At 64.4% G+C, this 22,738-nt stretch overlaps 4 protein-coding genes across 23 annotated transcripts; 1 reads left to right on the forward strand and 3 right to left on the reverse strand.

Annotated features, from left to right (window-relative positions):
- Positions 1-21: 21 nt before the first annotated feature.
- CEND1 (cell cycle exit and neuronal differentiation 1) lies at positions 22-3,117 on the reverse strand. Of its 2 annotated transcripts, none has more exons than XM_003805076.5 (2): positions 2,960-3,117; positions 22-1,598 (listed from the first exon to the last, which is right to left on the reverse strand). In XM_003805076.5, exon 2 carries the CDS (start codon positions 1,514-1,516, stop codon positions 1,067-1,069), a length of 450 nt encoding a protein of 149 aa, XP_003805124.1. In that variant the 5' UTR covers positions 1,517-1,598; positions 2,960-3,117; the 3' UTR covers positions 22-1,066. The 2 variants fall into 2 exon arrangements, with proteins under 2 accessions (XP_003805124.1, XP_034787759.1); XM_034931868.3 differs by lacking the exon at positions 2,960-3,117 and adding an exon at positions 2,806-2,952.
- A 273-nt stretch (positions 3,118-3,390) lies between these two features.
- SLC25A22 (solute carrier family 25 member 22) lies at positions 3,391-11,275 on the reverse strand. 12 transcript variants are annotated; one of them, XM_003805065.4, is made up of 10 exons: positions 11,169-11,275; positions 7,949-8,131; positions 7,738-7,863; positions 7,420-7,475; positions 6,480-6,570; positions 5,787-5,905; positions 5,471-5,645; positions 5,222-5,376; positions 5,060-5,135; positions 3,391-4,986 (listed from the first exon to the last, which is right to left on the reverse strand). In XM_003805065.4, the coding sequence occupies exons 2-10, from the start codon at positions 7,966-7,968 to the stop codon at positions 4,833-4,835; spliced, it is 972 nt and encodes a 323-aa protein (XP_003805113.1). In that variant the 5' UTR covers positions 7,969-8,131; positions 11,169-11,275; the 3' UTR covers positions 3,391-4,832. The 12 variants fall into 12 exon arrangements, with proteins under 12 accessions (XP_003805113.1, XP_063464085.1, XP_054949915.1 ...); XM_063608015.1 differs by having other exon boundaries at positions 7,949-8,126; positions 11,169-11,233; XM_055093940.2 differs by lacking the exon at positions 11,169-11,275 and adding an exon at positions 10,930-11,067.
- PANO1 (proapoptotic nucleolar protein 1) lies at positions 9,331-12,135 on the forward strand. The gene has a single exon (XM_063608023.1). It carries the CDS (start codon positions 10,578-10,580, stop codon positions 11,223-11,225), a length of 648 nt encoding a protein of 215 aa, XP_063464093.1. The 5' UTR covers positions 9,331-10,577; the 3' UTR covers positions 11,226-12,135.
- Positions 12,134-22,662, reverse strand: PIDD1 (p53-induced death domain protein 1). Of its 8 annotated transcripts, none has more exons than XM_055093937.2 (17): positions 22,535-22,662; positions 18,876-19,355; positions 17,354-17,723; positions 16,434-16,847; positions 15,942-16,151; positions 15,803-15,857; positions 15,455-15,656; positions 15,223-15,348; positions 14,702-14,881; positions 14,475-14,622; positions 14,242-14,377; positions 14,019-14,169; positions 13,800-13,923; positions 13,332-13,399; positions 13,079-13,192; positions 12,763-12,962; positions 12,134-12,515 (listed from the first exon to the last, which is right to left on the reverse strand). In XM_055093937.2, exons 3-17 carry the CDS (start codon positions 17,646-17,648, stop codon positions 12,257-12,259), a joined length of 2,682 nt encoding a protein of 893 aa, XP_054949912.2. In that variant the 5' UTR covers positions 17,649-17,723; positions 18,876-19,355; positions 22,535-22,662; the 3' UTR covers positions 12,134-12,256. The 8 variants fall into 8 exon arrangements, with proteins under 8 accessions (XP_054949912.2, XP_054949908.2, XP_063464080.1 ...); XM_055093933.2 differs by having other exon boundaries at positions 13,281-13,399; XM_063608010.1 differs by having other exon boundaries at positions 18,439-19,355.
- Positions 22,663-22,738: the final 76 nt, after the last annotated feature.

The raw sequence follows: 22,738 nt of genomic DNA on the forward strand, positions 1-22,738 counted from the left end.
TGCAGATGAGGATGCAAGAGCAGCCTTTAGACGACAGAGTTTATTTCAGACTCAGACTCCACTCAGGCCCGGGGTTCCTGTGGCCACTGTCCAGTGAGGGCAGGCCACGTTCTCACAGTGCCCACCACCACCTTCTGGGAGTTCGCCTGCTGCTGCGCGCCAAGGGCCACGCTGGGACTGGATGCGCTAAGGAGGGGCTGCACAAGGGGCCTCCCCAGGTGCAGTGGGCTGAGGACAGTGTGTGACGGTCGCCGCCAAAAGCAGTTCTACTCTACCTGTTATTGCATTATACGCTGGTTAGACTCAGGTGGTGCCGGGTGCAAGCTGGAGGGGCAGTCTAGCGGGGCAGGGCGGGCACAGCTGTGAGGGGCCCTCGACATCCCTGCCTCCCCGCCGGCGTCGGGGCTCCCCTGGAGCACAAGCTGGGGAAGGCGACCCTTGGGCAGCTCCCCCTCCACACGCAGGCTTCAGGGCTCCGTCTTCCCACCCAGCTAGGCTTGGGTGGTGTGGGGAGGTGGCATTGAGGCTCTGCTGAGGTGAGTGCCCACCCCAGGTCCGTCCCACTGCATTGGCCCAGGCAGACCCCCGGGGGTATGCAAAGAGCCCAGGCAGACCCCGGGGGGTATGCAAAGAGCAGAAATGGGGCGAGTGGAGCCACCACGCCCTTTAATGTCCCCACGAGGGCCGGGCCCAGGCCCAACCCATCCCGGCACCCCCACCTGCACTCAGACCAGCCCTGGGGGCCCAGGATCACCCAGCCGCCAGGGGTGGGGGGGCCACACACAGGGTCCATTCCTTTCTTGCCGTTCCCCAGCTGTGCCCTCTCCCCACATCCTGTGCTGTGGACCCCGGAGCCTGGGCTCTTTCTGCCCTGGAGGTTGGGGAAGTCCTGGGTCAGCAGGGGTGGGCTCGGGCGTCCTCTTCACTGTGCGCGTGTGTTGGGGGCATATGTAGGTGTGTAATGAATGTGCGTGTGTACGCGTAGGTAAGGGTGAACTCTGCATGCACTGGCTTCCTCAGGTCTGTACAGGAAGTGGCTCCGTGCCCCCCGCCTGGCCCCCAGGTATTATTTTTTCCGGACCAGGAAGGCCACACCGAGAATCAGGGCTATGGCTGCCACGGCCACACCCCCAGCCACCAGCAGGGGGTTGAAGTTCTCACAGGACCAGGGACCTCGGCCCCCAGGCCCCCCACTGGCAGCCTCATCTTCCTCCGCCCCGTCCCCAGGACCCTTGGGCTCCGGGATTGCATCGGGACTGCTGGGGACCGTGGGGGCTGGCTTCAGGTTGCTGTGGTTGTTGAGAAGGGCAGGGTCGGCCTTGGCCGAGGTCTTCTTGGCAGGTGCCGTGGTGGGGGCTGCTGGCGGCTGCTGCTTCTCGGCTGGGGCCTCCTTCTTCGAGGGCTTGGTCAAGGGGGCTTTCCCATCAGCTGCCGGGGGTACCTTGGCCTCGGTGGTGGCCTGGGGCACCTTGGTGTCGGGCTTGGGGCTGCTGGCTGACTTCCCTCTGGACTCCATGGTGGGCGGGGCGTATGGGACAGGCAGGTGGATGCACCAGAGGGGCTCAGGACAGTTTGTCGCCCCTGGGCATTCTATGGGCCTGGAGGGAGACACAAGGGAGGCTGCGTGCGGGTCCAGTCCCCCCTGTGCTGCCCCGACCACCTGGTCCCCAGGCAGCCCCTGCCCAGTTCTCTGGACTCTCTGGAGCCCCAGCTCAGGGGCCTCCCGTGGGCCTCTGACACTTCTCTTTCACGGCCTGGACTCCGTCTGTCCATGACCACTCCTCAAGGGGCCCCTCCAGCCGCAGAGGCAAGGGCCACGCACAGGTGGGAGGAGGTAGGGGACCCCACTGTGCTCCATAAAATGGCCCATGCAAATGCCACATCCTCCCACCAGCCGGGGGCAGGAGGCTCTTGGTGGGGAAGTAAGGATCAGGCCCAGAGAACTGGAAGGAAGAGCATTCTCCCCTCCAAGGAGGTGATCGGAGCCCCAGTGGGAGAGCTGACTGCATCCCCTCCTCAGGAGAGCATTCCTGCTTTGCAGAGATGGACACTAAAGCACGGAGGCTGTGACCCGGCCAGGGTCCCGGGGGGAGGAGGGCGGGGAGGGGCAGGAGCTGGGATCTCAGGCAGCCATCAAGGTGGGTGGGCCCACAAGAACCCAGACTTGAGAAAACTGGGGTGTCTCTCCAGGAAGTCAGCGTGGGGCTGTGCTTCCAAGGGCCGTCTGCCCCTCCCCAGCCTCTGGGGCCCCCTCCTCAGCATGGGCCGTGCCTGCCTCCAGCCCTGGAGCAGGGAGTCCTCGCCTAGCCCAGGGCTGTGCTGTCTCTGGGCAGAGGGTTCCTGGCGTTAAACAGGGTGGGCACATGCTGCACTTGGCCCGCGGGTCAGGGCGGAGGACAGGGTTCTGGGCTGTGGGAAAGGCGGTGCCCAGATTCTCAATGACCGAGGCAGAGGTGGGAAGGGCCCTGGGGGCCCAGCCGCCCTGAACGTGAGTGGGTCTTGCCCCAAAGCCCCAGAGGCCGCCTGTCTGCCTCTCCCAGGGAAGGATGAGAAATGCCCTCCAGACCTGCAGAGAAAGGGAGGCACGTTCCCCACCCCCCGCCAGGTGCACTGACCACACTGAAGGTCACCCGAAGGTCACAGCGTGATGAGGGCGTCTCCAGAAGAGGCCCAGCTGCTGCCACCTCCCAGGGAAGCCCAGCCGTCCCTTCACCCCTGCAGTTCTCGGGGGGCTCAGCTGCTGGGCATCAAGTTTGCAAAGAGCAGGTGGTCTGCCCCCCCAACCTCGCTATTTGTGGCACTTACATCCCGGCCGCCGCCTCCCTCTCCCGGGATCAGCTGCGCCCTGGAGAACTGGGGGGCCCGCGCGCAAACCCAGTGACCTTCAAGGCCCGGAGCCGCCTCCTCGCCCCGCAGGACGCCGCGCCCGCCCCGCCCCGCCGGGAGCCCCCCGCCTTACGCGTCCTCCGGCCTCCCCGGGGCTGCGCGCTCCTCCGCGGGATGACGGCGGCTGCGAACGCGGAGGAGAGCTCGGGAGTTTCCCACAATGCACTACTCCCGGCGCAGGAGGGCGGGGAGGGGGAGGGGCGACCGGGCCCCGCCCCGCCGGGAACCGTGGGATCCGCAAACCCAGCTCCGCCCTAGATCCAGGGGTAGAAACTTAGGGTCCGAGAGAGCAACTGCGGGGTCCAAGTCCCATCTGGGACTGCCAGAGGCAGGAGGCGGGTCCCGCTCAGCATCCCCTCTAGGCCAGGGTGCCCCTTGGTCGGTGGGTGACAGGGTCGGTGGGTAGGTGCGCAGGCCTAGCCCTGCAGTCTGAAGGGAGCCAGTTATGGGAAGAGGGGACTGCCCTCCCCCGCCCCCAAACAGACCCCCAGACAGACAGCAGCATCTACTTAGAATATTTATTTATCCTCTGACATGACAAGACACAAAAAGTTACAACTTCTTAAAACTCTTCAAAAGAAAAAAATATAATTCTGTAAGCAGCAGCAGCAGCTTCCAAGGTTCTGATGTGACGGGAGGGGCAGCTCCCAGGAGCAACCGTGAACTGGGGGGGGTCCAGGCCTGAGCCCCAGGTAGTGTCGCTGGGAAGGGGCCTCTGTGGAGGGCCCCGGTTTTGGGGGCACAGCACCAGCACATCAGGGTCTGTCACCAACACGATCACATGGCCAGGGCGGGGCAGGGAGAGCTTCGGCTCACAGCAGGGATCGCCCGGTGGCAGGGGGATGGGGCTTCTGAAGTGTGGTCAGGGGCCTTATGCCCGGAGGCGGGAAGGATGGCGCTTCTGCAGTGTACCCAGGGGCCTTATGCAGAGGCTGAAAAAGGAGGGTGGGCCCTGAGAGGACTTGGGGGTGCGGCAGCTCCTGGCCCTCCCTCCAGAGCAGGGCAGGCACCCTCAGGCTCCACACTGGTCCCAATGCCCGCCCTGCTCCCTGGCCAATCCCAGGCCAGGGTGGAGGACTCAGGAGAGACCAGGCTGGGTAAGTAAGTTCCTGGACGGGGTCAACAGAGCCTGGGGCACACACAGCACACAGAGCGCCTGGCCACGGCGGGAAGGGGGGCAGTCCCCGGCAGCCCCATCCCCAAGGGCCAGGCCAGGTCCCCATAACACACACACGCATGCACACACACACATACACACACACATGCACACAGACCTCACAATCTGGGCCCCAGCCTGGGGTGGGAGCTGAGGAGCCCACCAGAAAGTCCCACAGTGGGTGGCGGGCTTGCCCTGAGAGTCAGACCCCAGGGCAACCCCTCACTTGGGATTCCTGGCTCAACAGAGAGGGCAGGAGACCCCAGTCCTCTTGCAAGGCTGGCCAGGGAGGCAGAGTCAAGTCCTGCCAAGGCGACAAGAGCGGCTGGGGAAGGACGGAAGGGCTGGAGAGCCACTTGGGTCCAGCAGATTCAATAAATAGGTTTGTGCAGGGTCCCTGTGTGGGCCAGGATGGCTGTGGAGACTGGAGCTGGTGGACTGGGGGTATGGTCCAGCCTGCCCGGCCCAGGCCCGGGGGCCCCCAGCCCAGAGACCAGCTCTGTCCCTGGGGGTGTTCAGGCCAGGGCAGAATTGGGGCAGGGGCTAGCTTGAGGAATGTAAAGATTTCTGCATTTTCTACATAAATAAGACATTGATCCCAACGGTGCAGGCAGCACCCCGGGGGGCTTGCGTGTGCACCACCTATGTGGACCCTGCACCCCGCCCCCTGCTGCCCCTGCCGACGGGAGGGCTGGGGAGGGGTCTTCCCTTGCTCCGTCCTGGGCTAGCTGCCTGGCTCCAGCCCCACACCGGCCCTGCCCGGCTGGCTGGGGTGGAGCAGGTGCTGGGCTCAGGCCTGGGGGTCCTGCAGCAGCCCCAGCAGGGACTCCGCGATGCCCAGGAAGTAGACCACCTGTGCGATGCCGAAAAGGGGCGCGATGACCAGCGCGCGGCAGTAGGCGCCCTTCAGGAAGGCCAAGGGGCCCTCGTGCCGCAGGATCTTCCTGTGGAGGAAGGACGAGAGGGTCAGCCCGGTACGCAGGCCCCCAGGCCCCACCCGCCGTGGGACCTCCCCACCTGGCACAGTCCAGGATCCCAGAGTAGGTGTCCTCGTTGACGCCTCGCTGAAGTGACTGGAGCCGCGTCTTCACCACTGCAAGGGGCGCTCGGGTCAGTGTGAGCCTGGCCAAGGGCTCAGTCCCGCCCCATCCCCAGCCGGGCGCCATCCCATGCACTGACCATCACAGGGGTTGACGGCCACAGCGGCGGCACTCCCAGCCACACAGCCGGCCAGGAAGGACACGTAGAAAGGCGACTTCTCCTCAGACGCCGGGCGGCCCAGCTGGTTCAGGTTGGCAAAGAGCGGGAAGTACACCACAGAGAAGGGGACATCCCTGTGGGGAGGGAGGTGGCCGTGGGGACAGGAGGTGGTGGGGTGGGCAGGCCGGCCTCCCCCTTCCCTCCCCCCACCCGCCCTGTGCCTCCTACCTGAGCAGCGTGGCCCCGAGTCCCTTGTAGAGACCGGCAATGCCGCGGCTCCGCAGCAGGTCGCGGGTCAGCTGGGTGGCCGTGGGCCGAGGGGCAGCTGGAGCCTCCACTGAGGGCTGGGCACCCCCCTGGGCCGAGAGCTGGCCCTGGGCAGCCAGGATCTTCCTCTGGGCGGCTGGGGACAAAGAGGCTGCTGTCTCTTCTTCTGTGCGAACTGGGCAGGGGACACGCTCTGGCCCTCCCTGCGTCCCCACCCTCCCCTCGCCCTCACCTCTTCCTGCACCTCTGCCCTCTCCCCCCCTCCCCCCGCCCTCACCAATGCGCCCTGCATCCTGCAGCTGGATCTTCAGCATCTCCATGGGCGTGGTCACGATCACCTGGCAGGTGCCAGCCCCACAGCCCGCCAGCATCTCTTTAAGCAGGGTCAGCTTCTGCCTGTGGTAGGGGCGGGGCCGCAGTAAGTGGGAAGAGACAGGTCTACCTGCCACCCTCGGGGCTGCCCACCATGCCTGGGCGCAGAGGATGGTGGGAGCCGTGGAGGCAGATGCAGGCCTGTGGGGGTACAGCCCCCAGCCTCCGCCACTGCAGCAGCAGGCAGGGAGGAGACCGATGGACAGACGGCCCCACAGGCAGGAGCCTGGGGAGGGCAGTGGGGCTGTCTGAGACAAAGGAAAATGGGAAATTGGGGGTCAAGTGCCCCAAAAAGGGGCTGTCCTTGCAGTGCCCCTCCAGTGATGGGGGAGCTGGTCAGTGCCCTCAAGCCCTGGCTTGAGGGCAGCAGGCAGCAGCTGGGGGCCAAGGGCTGCCAAGCCAGAGCCCCACTGATTTGACATCTGCTTTGCTCCCCTGGTCAGGGGAAAGGAGGGAGGGTGCCCCACAAGGTCAAAGAAGCCCCAAGCAAGGGGCTGAAGACAGGCAGAGCCCCCAGGTGGGACCCAGCTGGCAGGGTGGACCCATCCTTTATCTGAAGCCAAAGACCTCTCGAGTGTCTGCCAGGCAGGACCCTCACCCGTCCTTAGAGAGCTGATGTCGGAAGAAGTCGTTGGCTGCCAGCTTGATGGCCTTCTCAGGGGTGACGAGGGTCAAGTTCACAGCAGCTCCTGTGGGGCAGGGGGTCAGCTGGGGGGACATGCTCGGTGGCCTGAGTGGGGAGGCGCTTGGCCAGGACTTGCCTCCTGGCTGGCAAAACCCTGTCCCAGTCACTCCTGGCCGCCATCTCCTGTTCTCTCACCCACATTTGGGCCTGGTGTGTGCCAGGTGGGGCGGGGCCAGGCAGGGATGGGGCAGCACCTCAGGCTCAGGTTCTCCCATGCCCACTGCAGCTCCATCTGTCTCTGATTCTGGGCAGCATATTGCTGCTCAGGGCATGAGGACCTCCCTGGAGCCCCTGAGCCCCTGAGGCCTCCCTAGGATACCTCTCCCTCCCTGGAGGACAGATGGTGCTTGTGCTGGCAGGGGGCTGGGGCCAGAGGTCACCGGAGTGTGTGGTCTGGACTGGGCCAGAGCTCGGGGGAGGCTGTGGAGAGCCCCCATCTCAGTGCCGAGGGCTCAGGGCTGGAGAGCTTCTGCCAAATCTAGGCTCTGGATTGTGTCCTAAGCTGCTTTGCGGTAATGCCCCTTACTCCCTCCCATCCCCAGCCACAAACGGGGTCCAGCCTGTCGCAGAAGGCAGAGGCAGCTGCGGCCACCAGAGAAGAGACAGATGTACCGTGGCATCCCACGCACCAGGCACTAAGTGGGGGTGGGGAGCTGCCACGGGAGAGGCTGAGAACTGCCACTCACCAGAGATCCAGTCCCCCCTGCACAGGCACAGCCCCCACAAACACGTCCACGCTCACACACCAGGCCCAGGCTGGCCGCCCTGCCCTGCCTCCCCCACCGCTCCCTGCCACGACTCGCGGGCGCTACCCAGGCCTGCCCATATCGAGCCCAGCCGAGCCAAACCTCACCCCGGTACATGCCGAAGTAGCCCTCGGAGCGGACGGTCTTGATGAGGCAGTCGGACCTGTGGCCAAGGGGACAGGGTGAGCAAGGGCCAGCTGGGGCCAGCCGGAGGCCAGGGTCCCTGGACTGTCTAGGGCTGATAGAAGAGGCCAAGTCCTCAGCCCAGCCCCGACCCCAGTCCCAACCCACGTGGGATCTCCCCCAGGCCCGCCTGCCTCCCGTTTCCCTTCTGTCAAACAGGGTGGGGGGCACAGGAGCAGAGCCCCCGCCTCTCCTGCTGCCACATGCTGGGCCCACTCCCCGCGACCGCCCGGCACACTCACATGCTGGTGTACACGCGCTGGCCGTTCTGCTGGTTCTGCAGCCTGGTCTTGGCCAGGTCGATGGGAAACACGCAGGTGACACCGATCAGCCCGGCGATGCCGCCATTGATGAGCTTGGCTGGCAGGCTGCGTGGACAGGGGTGTCAGGACCGGCTTCCTTGACCATGGGTCAGGGTGGGGGTGAGGCACGCAGCCAGGACTGGAGTCTGACCTGATCTGCTTATCAGCCATTTAACTCGATTGCACCCAGGTAGGAGCCGAAGAGGTGGACGCCAGGCCAGGCGGGGTGGAGGTGGAGGTGGAGGAGGCCTTGAGGGAGGGTGGGACCCAGGGGGGTTGGGTAGTGCTCCACCTTCAGGGGGATTTCCAGGCGTCAGCAACCGCCACTTCTGTCCTAGAAGGATGAGGGGATGGGAATGAGTGAGGGTGGGGCCACCCCAAGAGTAATCCTCCCCCAGCCTCCCTCTCTCACGCAGCCCCTCACCCACCACCCCAGACTGGAGCCGTCACTGCGTCCTGAGGGTGCAGCAGCGGGAGGCACCTGCCACCCAGTCCCATGCTCACCCCTGGGACCACCTGGCTTCCTTTCAATCCCCCCCTCCCCACCGCCAGCGTCTTCCCAGCCAGCCTCACACGCCGCTCACGCTCGGGCTCACGTGCACCCCGGCCAGCTCCGGCTTTTAAAGGGCCAGGCACCTCTGGGGGCAGTGCCAGGGGCTGGGGCCAGGGTGCCTACCGGAGCACCTCGACCTGGACAGCTGTGGTGACCATCCCCCACATCCTTCAGCACAGAGAGAGCAGCAGCCGGCACCTGCCCCCTTCGAGCTAGGGGCTGGGGTCCCGGGCGCCCTAAGACCCCCCGACCTGGGCTCAGCTATCCCAGGTATGGCTCTCCTCCCATGGCAGCTCCACCCAGGGCCTGCAGAGCTCCTCCCCACGATGCCCACACCCTCCACAGCCAGCCCCTTGCCCCTTCCTCCCCTCCACCCCTCCCAGGAGTTTCACTCATGGACACACAGAAGCCAGTGATGGGACCCCTGGAAGCCTTGGGGGTGGGGGATGGCTGGCCTTCTGAGGCCCCCTGTGGCTGGCACCCCCATCCACTACAGAGGAGGGGAGGACAGGCCTCTCCCACTAAGCAGCAAGGCTGGGGAGCCACAGCCAGCCTCAGGGGCCTCCCATAGGGTCATGGCCATAAAATCCCAGCTTCGGGGGCCTTTCCCCCCTCCCTGGGCCCCCCAGAGGCCAGCTGTTTCGCCCACCGGCAGCGCCGTTGCCCAGGGCCACGCGGCTGGCTCACACCCACAGATCCTCAGGGACTCGTAACCTTCACCTCGGCTTTCCAGGGCTGGGCCATCCACCACCGACCCCCGCTCCGCCACCTGCCCGCTGGTCCTGCTCTCACTCTGCCCCAGGCACTCACTCTGGATGGCTCTTCCACACTCCAGCCCAGCACTCACACAGAAGGGGAAGCTGCCGGGGGAGGAGGCGAGGGGCCGCAGGGATTGGCCGTGGGGCGGGGTGGGGCGGGCTTGGGTGGGGGGGCACTTTCTCTTTCACTTTGGGCAAGCAGAGGCTTCCGGCAGCCTTGAGAGATGAGCAGGGGTGGGTCTGACTCAGGCTGACCTGGCACAGCGAGGCCACCCACCGACAGGGACCTCAGCGCGTGGCCACCACACCCCCGGCACACATGTGTTCCTGTCTGCTGCCTGTGGGTTGAACCCTATAGCATTTCTTGGCCTGGATCTGTCTAGGGCTGGTACTCTGAGGATGAGGCTTTCTCCGGGCCAGGGTACCCTGTATGTACCTGGACAGGGAATCCGGTGCTGTGGAGCAGAGATGGGCTAACACCCACTCGTGTCTGTGGGATCTGTGTCTGCTAGGGGCAGATGCATGTCAGGGAAGCCTCATGCTGGGCCACAAAAAAAGGCCTGCTGTCCACAGGGAAGAGCTAGCTGGGTGTCAGAGGCCACTGGTGCCACCCACAGGCCCTGCTCACCTGGCAGGTCCAGAGGGCACACGAGCTGGCACGCCCAGAGCCCTCTGCCCCACCACCCGTCCCACTCAGGGCTTCACCGTCAGACCTGCCTTTCCCTGCCTCAGCCAGTGGTGGTGACAAGCTGACCTCTGAACTTCGACCTGATCCCTGCTAGCCCCCCCTCCCCCGCCGCCCCACTCTTCGGGTGCAGACTGGCCACAGCTCTCCGGGCTGCCCTGGGCCCTTCATCTGCACTCTAGTCCCTCCCAGGGGTGTACCCTGGCCCTCCAGGGACTGAGCAACCCCCTTCCTCCTGGGAGCCTATCTCCAGTCTGGGATGAGGACACCTGCATGATAGGGGCAATCCTGGAAGTCAGGCCGACCAAGGTGGGGAGCGGCCATTCGTCCCAAGAAGAGAAGCAGGCCCAGAGATCCCAGGGCGGAGAGGCAGGCCTGGGCCCGCACGTCACCCAGTGCAGCGGAGAGGAGCTTCTGGGTGGAGAATGATGACAGTGAGGGGCTCTGCCTGCGGAAGAACCGGCAGGGGTTCCCTCTGAACGCCAACCCCGCCTTTCTCTGTCCTCACTCGGCAGTTCCCACCCCTGGCTTATGAGACAGCTGGCCAGGGCCCTCCCCCTGCACTGATGTTGCTATAGAAACCCTGCAGCCCCAGCCGGGCCCCGGGCTGTGAGCCGTCACTGTCCCCCCTTCATAGTCAGGTAAACTGAGGCCACAGGCAAGCCAGGGAGACAGCAGGAGAGCAGAGACCACCCCACAGGAAGATACCGCTGCTTCCGAATCGGCAGGGGTAAAATCCTCCACCCAAGAAGCCGCCAGGCTCCTCCTACCCCCAAGAAAGGCAATGGGGGTGAGGCTCCGAGTCTCGCCGGCGGCTCCCCATTCAATCTCCCGCTGTCCCCGTCCTCTTGGGGCGGTGCTTTCTATCCTGCTGGCTGGAGGGTCCCGGAAGGGGCCTCCAACTGCGCGATGCCTCGGCCAGAGGACAAAGGAGAAGCGGGTTGGGGGCCGCTCTCTGCGCTCGGAGGCCGGCTCAGGCCCCTGCCCTACTGCTGGGGCTCAGCCGACCGCTCCGTCCTCCGCCTGGCCACCGCGACTCCGGCCACGCACGTGTCCACAGATGTCCGGTGAACTCCCACGTGTGCGTCCCACACGGGTCGGCCTTTCTTCCTTGGGCTCGGGCCCCAGACACCCACCCTCGGGGACACGTATGTGCGGGGAGCGCGCCCGGAACCGTCGGGGCCGAGCACGGCGTCTCACGCCAGAGCAGCCGCGGATCGCAGCATCCGCTGGTCCAGGACCCCCGCTCCCGCTCGCCAGGCCACGTTGTTCGGGCAGCTGTCACCTCCCTCGGCCGCCGCAGCACCTCTCGCCCCCGCAGCCCGGCCGCGTTCGGATGGGCACAGCAGAAGGGGGCCGCCGGGCAGACACTCACCACGCTCGCCGCCGCCGCCGCGCTCGCCTGCCCGCCCCGCGCTCGGCCAGCACCTAGGCGGGGAGGCGCGTCCGCTCGGCGCCGCGCGCGCTCCGCCCTCGGCCTCCTCCGGGCTTCGGCTCCCCCTCCTGGCCGTCGAGGCTACTGCGCCCAGCCAGGCCACAGCCACGCGCCCACCCGCCCCCTGGCCGTGGGTTCCCCCGGGCAGGGTGGCAGTTCTGCGCGCAGAGGCCGGGCCGCGCGTCCCCAAGGTCCTTTCTTGGTTTCCGGGCCTCAGGCCCCTGCAGGCACAAGGACCCGCGGGGCGCGGGCAGGTGGCAGAGCGCCGGTGGATGAGGGTGCCCTGGGGGAGGCGTGGCCTCCAGGGCAGACACAGGTGCTCCGTGGAACTGCTGGGCCAGCGCAATGGAGAAGTGGAGGCACAACCCCACCCGCCGAACAGCGACTTTGTATCCAAAGCACCCCACTTGGGGCTGGGCGCAGTGGTTCACACCTGCAATCCCAGCACTTTTGGAGGCCGAGGCAGGCAGATCACTTAAGGTCAGGAGTTCGAGACCAGCCTGGCCAACATGGTGAAACCCCATCTACTAAAAATACAAAAATTAGCCGGCGTGGTGGCAAGTGCCCTAGTCCCAGCTACTTGAGAGGCTGACGCAGAATCGCTTGAACCTGGGAGGCAGAGGTTGCAGTGAGCTGAGATCATGCCACTGCACTCCAGCCTGGGTGACAGAAACTCCATTTAAAAAAAAAAAAAGTAGCCCACGTGGGTTACTTTGTAGCACAGCACCTCCCTCCCAGGAAGATGAGGACCCACAGGAGGCCCCAGGCACAGTGGGAGAGGACAGGACCAGGATGTGGGGCACCTGTGCACACAGGCCTCCCTCCCCGCAGGGGCCAGGCCTCTACCCCACCACCCTCCGCCCTCCAACGGCTTCTCCATCCAACAAATAAATCAAGCTCTGAGGTGAAAGAAACAGTGCAGTTTTGTTGCTCACAGGGACCCGTCCCCACACACTGGAGAGACTTGAAGGTGGGGGCTCTGCCCATCCACTGGGGAATATCTGGGCCAGCCTAAAAGTCTGTGGGGCCTAGGCCTGGGCAGGCTCTGGGGGCTGTGGAGCCGAGGAGCCAGGCAGAGCGGGGTCCTTGGGGACCAAGCCCGTGCGTCGGATGCCGTCCTGGTACTTGCGGCGGCCGAGCTCCAAGACTGCGCGCACCTCTTCAGCCACGTCCTGCCGGTCACTCTGCTCCAGGGCCTGCACCAGGAGCCCCACAGCCCCTGGCTGCCCAGCCTGGCGCTCAGCCCAGGAGAAGAGCATGTGACGGATCTGCTCATCCAGATCATCCCTGCAGGCAGAGGATGGGCGACAGAGGGGTCCTGTCCACCTGCCCAGGACCCCCCACCACACTGCCTCGGAGTGTGGGGGAGTTCCCGGCTCCTGGGGCCAGCTGCGGCCAGACCTTTCCTTTCCAGCCTGGTGTTTGCCCTTCCCCCACCTCCCCTGGAAGAAACTTCTGTCAGAATCAGGTGGGCCCTCCAGGCAGCCAGGGCTCAGCCCTGGGGCTGGCAGCCAGCGGGCAGTGGGAGCCTCACCGGAACTCGTGCCGGATGCGCTGCACCTCCCGGTAGGACACCCCCAGGTGCAGGGCCACGGCTGGCCAGTCCAGACCCAGGCGCCCAGCCACACTCAGCAGGTTGCTCTGCGTCAGAAAGCCGGTCTCGGCATCTCCCAGATTCAAGGGTGCCAAGGAGAGGCCAGCCCCCCGCCGTGGCCCCTCGGACCCCCGAAGTCTCTGTTGGAAGGAAAAAGTGCAGTAAGCCCTGGGCTCCACCCCCAACTCCACCACGTCACCCTGGTCACCCCTGGGCCTCGGTCCTGCCCCGCCCCTCTGCTGTCCCTCAGTCCCACCGGCAGCTTGATGGGCAGAGTGGCCATCCACAGGGCATCTGCGCCCTTCCTCTGCCGGGCAGCCTCAGCCTCCTCGGGCACCTGCACAGGCACCGCGCCACGGTAGAAGGACACCTGAAGGGGCATCGAATGGGGTTCGGAGTTCGGTCCTCTGCCCAAGCGGCCTGGGGGGCCTCTCCCCTCACCCACTCCCCTCGCCCACCTGGCCCCGCACAGCCTGAGCCTCCCGGTCCAGGGTGGTGGTCACGTATACCTCCTTCACATTCTTCAGGTGCGAGTAGAAGACAAAGCAGATTCTGCCCTCCACGCAGTCAGGGCGGTCTAGGGGGCAAGGGTGGGCTGAGCAAGGAGGGCTCGGGGAGGACGGTAAGGCTCCCCGTCCAGGACAGGGAGGGCCTATCAGCATCCACGCAGTCAGGGCGGTCCAGGGGGCAGGGGTGGGCTGAGCAAGGAGGGCACGGGGAGGACGGTAAGGCTCCCCCTCCAGGACAGGGAGGGCCTACCAGCATCCACGCAGTCAGGGCAATCCAGGGGGCACGGGTGGGCTGAGCAAGGAGGGCACGGGGAGGACGGTAAGGCTCCCCCTCCAGGACAGGGAGGGCCTATCAGCATCCACGCAGTCAGGGCGGTCCAGGGGGCAGGGGTGGGCTGAGCAACGAGGGCACGGGGAGGACGGTAAGGCTCCCCCTCCAGGGCAGGGAGCATCCACCAGCATCCCTACCAGCATCCACGTCGATGCCGCGCTCGAAGGCTGCAAAGAACTCTTCGCCCTCGAACATCTCCACCGTGTCAGAGGGCTCGGGGCCCCGGTACCGCTCCAGCAGCCGCCGAAGGGTGGCGTCCACCTGCGGGGAAGCCCGTGCAGCTCAGGACCCAAAGCTCTGCACCCCACCCCAGCCCTCTGGTCGCCACCCTGCTGCCCTCCGGCCCGTGCCCCCACCTTGTTTCGGGGCAGGCACTGCAGCAGGACCTGCTCAGGGTCCCGGCGCCGCTGCAGAGCGATGAGGTTCACACGGTGCAGCCGCAGCCGCTCCCAGGCCTTCCGAGCCAGGCCTCCCACACAGTTCTTGGTGGTGTACCAGAGCCAGTACCTGGGAGAGCTGGGGGTGAGGAGGGCTGTACGGACTGGGGGAGGGGGGCTCAGAAAGCTGGGGGGCACTGACCAGGAGAAGTGTGTGACCTGGAAGCGTGCGTACAGGTGGGTGAGCTCCAGGACCACCTGAGCTGTGATGTCATCCCAGGTGGCTGCAGGAGGGGCCCAGTACAACAGGTGCAGGCGGGAACGGTCCAGACTGAGGCCTGGGGATGGGAGGGGCAGCGAGCTGAGGCCTCCTGGCCGGAGACCCCCTCCACCCTATGGCCACAGGTCCAGGTATGCCCCATGGCTGCCTCTCACCTGTGATGCCAGAGGGCAGAGGCAGCTGCACGGTGACCGGTCGGAGGAAGCTGGGGGGACCGCTCTGTGACAGGCACAGCAGGGGGCTCACTGCAGCCTCTGGTTCTCCCAGGAGGGCCTGCAGCTCTCGGCCAGCCATGCGCACCACCTGGGGCAGACAGGCCCCCTGAGCACCTGCCTGTGGGCTGAGGCGCGGCCTGTCACCCTCAGTGCTGTCCTGGCCATACCTGCATGGAGACTCGACGAGGCTCCTCAGTGGCCCCAGGGGGGAAGATGACTTTGACCCCAGGATGACCCGAGGAGCACAGCAGTGTCCCCTCCGGTGGCACCAGGCAGGCATTGGACACAGGGCGGGAAACCACAAGGAACCAGGAGAAGTGGGGCACCTGGCAGTGAGCCCAGAGCCGCTGGGATGGGGGGAGAGAGGAGGTCACAGGAGCCTGGGTCAGGGCACAGCCAGTCAGGGACACAGGGAGCAGGATCCAGGAGAGACGGGACGGGGTGGAAGTTGCCAGGGACACAGGGTAGCAGGATCCAGGAGGGACGGGGTGGGGTGGAAGGTGCCAGGGACACAGGGAGCAGGATCCAGGAGAGACGGGGCGCGGTGGAAGGTGCCAGGGACATAGGGAAGCAGGATCCAGGAGGGACGGGGCAGGGTGGAAGGTGCCAGGGTGAGGCTCTGGGCAGAGGTGCACGGCTCAGGGCAGCAGCTCTCCACTCGCCACCAGCAGGCCTGGGTGGCCCTCACCTGGGGTGCCTCTTCCTCCAGGTAGGTCTCCAGGTCACCCCAGCTATTGTCATTCCGGGTCCTGACCACCACTTCACGGCAGCGCCGGGCCCGCGGTGGGGTGAAGAGCAGCCACAGCCCCACATCCTGCCAGACAAGGATAGTGTGAGCGCTGGAGCCATGCCCTGGCCCGCACACTTGCCCCCCACCATGCCCGGGCCCGCACACTGCCCCCGCCACGCCCTGGCCATGCCTGCTGGAAGGCCACCCCATGGGGCTGCAGCTCCAGCACATGGCTGAGCAGGGCGTCATGAGGACCCAGGGGGACGAGGCCTGGCTCCGGCAGCAGCAGCCGATAGCGGATGGTGATGGGGGTGGCGGTGGCTCCCGCTGGGAACTGCAGGCGGATGCCACAGGCCAGGGTCACTGAGCAGCCTCGAGGGGTCACAGGAAAGCTGAGTGAGGAAGGAGCGAGCAACAGGTTAGACCCAGAAGGGCCTACGTGTTGGAGCCTGGACCCAGGAACTCTGGAGAAGGTGTCGGAGGGGCCAGAGTGACAGGCAGACAGACTCCCCTCCAGCCCCCTCAACCCACCCCATACCTGTCCAAATCTGAGGTCAGGAACAGTCTGGGCATTTCTGGAATGAGGGCTGCCACTGTGCAGGGGACAGACATGTGCTCAGGACAGTGAGGAGACTCATGTCCTATCCCAGGTCTGCCCCTTCTAGCACCAAGCCTACCTGGTGAACTCGGGGCGTCTGGCGAGGCCTCACCCAGGGGGTTCCCCTGCAGGCGCACAAAGGGGGCGTCTAGCAGCTCAGGGGGCAGGTCCCGGAGCTGGTTGTCCCTCAGGTCGAGCCGGGTGAGGAGTGGAAGGCGGGCCAAGTCAGCTGGCACAGAGGCCAGGAGGTTGCTGTGCAGGACAAGGAGCCGCAAGGACCGAAGTCCCGCTGCGGGCAGGTGCTGGCTTAGGCTTGGCACCAGCCCAGCCCACGGCGCTGGGACACTCCTGCTGCCGCCTCCCAGAGCAGCTGTTTCAGACTCTCCTCCACAGCTGGACTCAGAGAACTCTGACAAAGCCACTGAGGGAGTCTCAAAGGCCAGGGAGGTGGAGGGACAACCAAGAGGCAGCTGTGGACCAAGCCTGTGGGTGCAGAGGCCCCTGCAGAAGACAGGCAGGCTTCAGGGACCCTCCCGTGGGGCCAGTGTGTCGGGGCGCAGGGGCTACTCACCCAGAGAGGCCGGGAGGCTCTGCAGCCGGTTGGAGGCCAGGTTGAGCTCCAGGAGGCTGCCCAGGCCTCCAATCTCAGGAGGTAGCGTGTCCAGCAGATTCTGAGAGAGATCGAGGCGCTGCAGGGTGGATAGGGCCCCCAGTGCTGGGGGCAGCGTCTGCAGGCGGTTGTGTGTCACTGTGAGGAAGGTGAGGGCGGGGAGGGCCCCCAGAGCCTCAGGCAGCTCAGAGAGGCAGTTGTGAGACAGCAAGAGCGCACCCAGACCTCGCATCTGCAGGACACAGGCCGGCAGTGTCTCCAGGCTGTTGAAGCTCAGGTCCAGGTGGGCCAGATGGGCCAGGCCACTCAGACCAGCAGGCAGGTTGGTCAGGGCACCCCGGAGACAGGCACCCAGTGTGTCCCGGCGTTGCCCTCCTGGGAAGGGGGGAGGCGGATGTGGCCCTCAGAGCCAGGGTCCGAGGTCCCAGATCGACCCTGCCAGCCAGAGAAACAGCTGCTCGAGAGGCACAGACCTCCCACCCCACCCCCACCCCAGCCAGACAGGGACAGACAGACAGAAACACCGGAGAGGTGCCCGCAAATGGAAGGAGGCAGGGGTGGAGACCACCAGCTCATCTCAGATGACAACCATCACCCACAACCTTCCCCAGGAACAACATCTGCACTGTGGTCTGGAGAGACCCCCACTGGACAGCGTCAGGGTCCAGGAGCCAGGGCCCAGCCAGCCCCACACTGGGGGTGGTGATCACCGAGGATGGCGATGGGGCTGGACAGGACCAAGAGCAGAACATTTCACACCTGGGGAGCCGGGAGGGGCGGCCTGGAGCTGGGGCTGGGACTGGGGTTTGCCTTTGAGAACATGCAGCAGAGGCAGGGCAGAGCAAGAGATGGAGACAGGGCCCAGAACAGGTGGAACTCACCTTTGAGGACCAGGGAGCGGAGGCAGGACAGGCTCTGAGGCAGCTGGGCCAGGGTGGCCTCCAGCAGCTGAGGGTCCTCGTGAGTGCTCAGACGCAAGAATTCCACCTGCAGCAGCTGAAGAGGCTGCTGGACACACAGGTGCAGCAGCTGCTGGCAGCCCCCGGGGTACAGGTCCAAGCTCAGCCGGTTGCCGCCCAGGAAAGGCAGCGCCCTGGACCCTGCGTCCGGATCCCCCGAAGCATCTCCTGCGGCAGCAGCTGCCTCCAGCTCTGGCCCCTCCACCGTTGCAGCCATCGCCCACCGACGGTGCTTGGAGGCCAGACATGTCCCAGCACGCAGGCAGGCCTGTCCAGGCAGGGCCCGGGGAAGCTGCAGAGGCAGGAGGAGGAGTGAGCGGGAGCCGGGGTGGGCCCTTCTCTTTGGGGAAACAGGGACTCTGGATGGAGTGGGGAGCTCTAGAGCCAGGCCATCTGGGCCTGGGCTGCAGAGTGGGGGAGACCTTGTGGTCACCCTGAACCCCGGACGCCTGGGTCACCACTGGAAAGAGGGTTGGGGAATGGGACCGCCATGGCTCGCAGGAGCACCGGGCAGGGAGACCTCGCTATGAGCAGCAAAGCCGGGGTAGTGAGGCTTCAGTCCTGGTCCTGGAAATCTGGCCAATGGAGCCGTGGAGCTGCGAGGTCATAGGGGCTGTTCCCCAGTCCTGGAGATGAGTCCCCCTTCTATTTACATCCGTTTTACCAGGAAGGCCGTGACCCTCCCCTACCGCGGGGGTGACTGCGCCCCGAAAGTCAGGGAAGGCCGTGTAAGGGTGAGGGCCTGGGGCGTGAGCCATTGGGCAGCTTCGGGGTCCTGGGGCCGGGACCCCAATTCGTGAGCCCCGGAGGAAACCTCTCCCGGCCTTTCCAGTTCGGTCCACTGGGGAGGGTGGTGCACCGCGCACCGCTCAGACGGCGTGGGGGGCGGGCCCCAGCCCCGAGGCAGGCTCGGGATCCCCCGGGCGTCGGGGATGGGAACGGCCCCCAGCCTCCCAAAAGCAAACGTGTTCCCGCAGCCCCCTCCGCCCGCCCGGGCCGGCGCGTACCTGCGCTCCAGGCGGCGCGCAAAGGGTGGCTGCTCAGCGGGCGCTCGGCGCCTGGGATCCCGCCGGCGCGTTTCTGGGTGGGCGGGGACTGCAGACCCCGCCCCTTGGGCCCCGCCCCGTCGGAACTCGCCCCCTCCGCCGGGCTGGGGTCCACGGGGGAGGTCTCGCGGCTCCTCCCCGACCCGCCTTCCCTCCGCCTGTTGCAGCCCCGGAGACGCGGACGCGACCCGTCCATCTGCCGAGCCGCCCGCGCAGCTGCGCTCGGCTTCCTGTTAGTCCGCGGGGTCGGAGCCGTACAGCCTCCCCCGCCCGGAAGGCCACGAAACCCGCCCTTTCCGAGGTTCTCGGGGCCCCGGGCCGCTCCGAGGCAGACCCGGCCCCAGGTGCGTTCCCAGGCCGGGGTGACGGGGGTACTCTTGCCGCTGCCCCGCACCCACCCCTGCTACAAGCCGGAACAATTGCAGTGTCCTTCCCAAACCAGCCCCAACGGCCTCCTCCGGGAAGCCTGCCGGGACCTCCTCTCTGGGCCTGCAGAGACCCTTCCTTTCGAGCCGTCACTCTGGGCCAGAAGCAGTGAGCCTCCTGGCACTGTCTCCTTCAATCGCGCAGGGGAGAAGGAGGCGTTAAGAGATAAAATATTGAGCGGGCGCGGTGGCTGACGCCTGTAATCCCAGCACTTTGGGAGGCCGAGGCGGGTGGATCACGAGGTCAGGAGTTTGAGACCAGCCTGGCCAACATGGTGAAACCCCGTCTCTACTAAAAATACAAAAATTAGCCGGGCGTGGTGATGCGCGCCTGTAGTCCCAGCTACTCAGGAGGCTGAGGCAGAAGAATGGCGTGAACCCGAGATGCGGAGGTTGTAGTGAGCCGAGATGGTGCCACTGCACTCCAGCCTGGGAGACAGAGCAAGACTCCGTCTGAAAAAAAAAAAAAAAATCAGATATTGCCCGAGGCCCTGTAGCTGGTGAGGGTCAAAGCCAAGAACCTGAAATCTGCCCTGTCCGCCTTCCCCACCAACATGATACCCCCGAGCGGGCCTGTGCTTTATTCACCAGCTTCCTCGCCCAGGAGAGCAGGTGCTTAGTGGGGGAACAGACACCACCAGCTATGCCTGCTTCTTTCCTGAGGTCATATCAGCGGCTCCTTCTTCCTTCCATTTCCCAGCTACCACCATCCCTCCCTCTGGGACAGGCAGGTCTCTTCCAGGCCTCCCTGCTTCCATTCACCCCAGCCCCTTCCACGTAGGGCCTGGAGGGATCTTTTTTTTTTTTTTTTCTTTGAGATGGAGTCTGGCTGTGTCCCAGAGGCTGGAGTGCAGTGGCGTGATCTCAGCTCACTGCAAGCTCCACCTCCAGGGTTCACACTGTTCTCCTGCCTCAGCCTCCTGAGTAGCTGGGACTACAGTCGCCCACCACCACGCCCGGCTAATTTTTTTGTATTTTTAGTAGAGACGGGGTTTCACCGTGTTAGCCAGGATGGTCTCAATCTCCTGACCTCGTGATCCACCCGCCTCGGCCTCCCAAAAGTGCTGGGATTACAGGTTTGAGCCACCGCACCCGGCCAAGAGATCTTTTTAAAAACCAACCACAGGCCTGATGTTACGCCAGTAATCCCAACATTTTGTGAGGCTGAGGTGGGCGCATCACTTGAGGTCAGGAGTTCAAGCCCAGTCTGGCCAATATGGTGAAACCGTGTGTCTATTAAAAATACAAAAATTACCCAGGTGTGGTGGCAGGCGCCTGTAATCCCAGCTACTGGGGAGGCTGAGGCACGAGAATGGCTTGAACGCGGGAGGCGGAGGCTGCGGTGAGCTGAGATCTCGGCACTCCACTCCAGCTTCGGTGACAGAGTGAGACTCCCTCTCAAAAAAAAAAAAAAAAAAAACAGGCTGGGCGCCGTGGCTCGCATCTGTAATTCCAGCACTTTGGGAGGCCGAGGCGGGTGGATCAGGAGGTCAGGAGATCGAGACCATCCTGGCTAACAAGGTGAAACCCTGTCTCTACTAAAAAATTAGCTGGGCGTGGTGGCGGGCGCCTGTAGTCCCAGCTACTCGGGAGGCTGAGGCAGGAGAATGGCGTGAACCCGGGAGGCAGAGCTTGCAGTGAGCTGAGATCGCGCCACTGCACTCCAGCCTGGGCTACAGAGCAATACTCCGTCTCAAAAAAATAAAAAAATAGGCCGGGCATGGTGGCTCACGCCTCTAATCCCAGCACTTTGGGAGGCCAAGGCGGGTAGATCACGAGGTCAGGAGATCGAGACCATCCTGGCTAACACGGTGAAACCCCGTCTCCACTAAAAATACAAAAACTTAGCCTGGCGCGGTAGCGGGCGCCTGTAGTCCCAGCTACTTGGGAGGCTGAAGCAGGAGAGTGGCATGAACCTGGGAGGCGGAGGTTGCAGTGAGCCAAGATCACGCGACTGCACTCCAGCCTGGGCGGCAGAGCAAGACTCAGTCTCAAAAATAAATAAATAAATAAATAAAACCCACTTATAACTGCTGCTCCTCAAAGTGTAAATTCAGGGCAACTTGAATCTATGTTCCCAGGACGCAATCCTCAACACTGGCCCACATAAACTACTCTGTATTTATATTAAATTTGTCTTAGCATCTACCTTTTAGGTAGGTACTTGAAATCTGAAAATACGCTGAATGAAAAAAGCCAGACACAAAAGGCAAAATACTGTATTATTTCAGTCTTACGGGGTGCTACAGTTGTCAAAATCATAGGAAGAGAAAGTAGAATGTGTTTATCAAGGGTGGGGGAGCAGGGAATAGGGACTTTAATAGGTACAAAGTTTGTTTGGGATAATAAAAAAAAAAGTGAGATGGGGCTGGGCACAGTGGCTCGTGCCTGTAATCCCAGCACTTTGGGAGGCCGACGTGGGAAGATCACTTGAAGTCAGGAGTTTGAGACCAGCCTGGCCAACATGGTGAAACCTCGTCTGTACTAAAAATACAAAAATTAGCCGGGCATGGTAGTGGGTGCCTGTAATCCCAGCTACTCAGGAGACTGAGGCAGGAGAATCGCTTGAACCCAGGAGGCAGAGGTTGCAGTGAGCCAAGATCTCACCAGTGCACTCCAACCTGGGGAACAGTGGGACTCCTCAAAAAAAAAAGAAAAAAAAAAGTTGGGGACGGGCGCGGTGGCTCACGCCTGTAATCCCAGCACTTTGGGAGGCCCAGGTGGGAGGATCGCTTGAGCCCATGGTGGACAACGCTGTCTCTACCAAAAAATTTTAGCCGGGTGTGGTGGCACACGCCTGTGGTCTCCGCTAGGAGGCTGAGGTGGGAGGATCACCTGAGCCCAGGAAGTTGAGGCTGCAGCGAGCTGTCATCGAGCCACTGCACTCCAGGCTGGGCGACAGAATGGGGCCCAGTCTCAAAAATTACAAAATAAGAAAAGTCCCATTGTTCCCAAGATGGTTTCCCGCCTTTACCCCAGACGTGTGACCCTGAGCAAAAAAACCTTTCTGTACCCAACTGCCTCATCTATAAAATGGGGGTAATGATAACGAGGCCACAGAAGGCGACTGTGAAGTCGAGTTCCAGTGCTTGACGTATACACACCCCAGGGTTTGCACTGTTGTTAGAGCCCAGCGGGAGCTGGCGCTGCCTGCTAACACGTTAGATACCTGCATCTGACCCTGTTCCTGGTGCTCGCCCGGGATATTGGCAGGGTTGGCTCCTGCTCATCTCTCAGCTCGAGCTTTCTCAGGCTGCCCAGAGGACCAAGTCTCCCTCTGTCCCTGTCCTTCGGATCGCCTCCTTATTCACCTCCTGCGTCCTCGCACAAGAACTCAAGTCCTTAGGAGGCAGGGCCAACCCTGTTCCCTCCCAGGACCCGAGAATGTAGCAGGGTCCCTGAGGTGCTGATGTCCACATGGACACCGAGGTCAGTTCTGGGCCAAAGCGGCCAGCGCAGGGGCTGACCACTCAGAGCTCACTCCTCCCAGGGGTGAGCGGGCGACGCTGCCTCACGTCATTGTCCTGCCCTCCAAGGCTCGCGCTCCCTCTGACAGGATGCCCTGACACCGCAGTGCGGGGGCGGCCTCCCAGATAGGGCCACAGTCGCTAAGTCCGAGGCGGCTGGCTCACCTCACTGAGCCCGGCTGGACGTGGGACCACCGGTCGCCGCGGCCAGGGAACCACCAAGGAGTCAAGGCGAGCCTACAGCCAGCAGCTTCTGCCCGGGCCCACCGGCCGTTCCGCGTAGGCCCGCGGCGCAGGCCACTTCCGGCAGCGGTGCACCACGGGACTTGCAGTTCGCTGGCAAAGGCTGAGTCCCGGGCGTGGCGGCCG

Source organism: Pan paniscus, chromosome 9 (genome assembly GCF_029289425.2).
Source record: "Pan paniscus chromosome 9, NHGRI_mPanPan1-v2.0_pri, whole genome shotgun sequence".
NCBI lineage: Eukaryota > Metazoa > Chordata > Mammalia > Primates > Hominidae > Pan > Pan paniscus.

What these genes read in the sequence shown, in the direction of transcription:
- PIDD1 (XM_055093933.2), bottom strand. Translation starts at nt 17,648, where the DNA reads ATGGCTGCAACGGTGGAGGGGCCAGAGCTGGAGGCAGCTGCTGCCGCA. An exon ending in GAGCCTCCCGGCCTCTCTGG is followed by an intron (nt 16,152 to 16,433) that starts GTGAGTAGCCCC and finishes ACCTGCCCGCAG; the next exon opens with CGGGACTTCGGTCCTTGCGG. An exon ending in CTGACCTCAGATTTGGACAG is followed by an intron (nt 15,657 to 15,802) that starts GTATGGGGTGGG and finishes TTCCTCACTCAG; the next exon opens with CTTTCCTGTGACCCCTCGAG.
- SLC25A22 (XM_003805065.4), bottom strand. Translation starts at nt 7,968, where the DNA reads ATGGCTGATAAGCAGATCAG. An exon ending in CTACTTCGGCATGTACCGGG is followed by an intron (nt 6,571 to 7,419) that starts GTGAGGTTTGGC and finishes CCTGCCCCACAG; the next exon opens with GAGCTGCTGTGAACTTGACC. An exon ending in CTCGGGGCCACGCTGCTCAG is followed by an intron (nt 5,377 to 5,470) that starts GTAGGAGGCACA and finishes CCCTCCCCACAG; the next exon opens with GGATGTCCCCTTCTCTGTGG.
- PANO1 (XM_063608023.1), top strand. Translation starts at nt 10,578, where the DNA reads ATGGGGGTGAGGCTCCGAGTCTCGCCGGCGGCTCCCCATTCAATCTCC.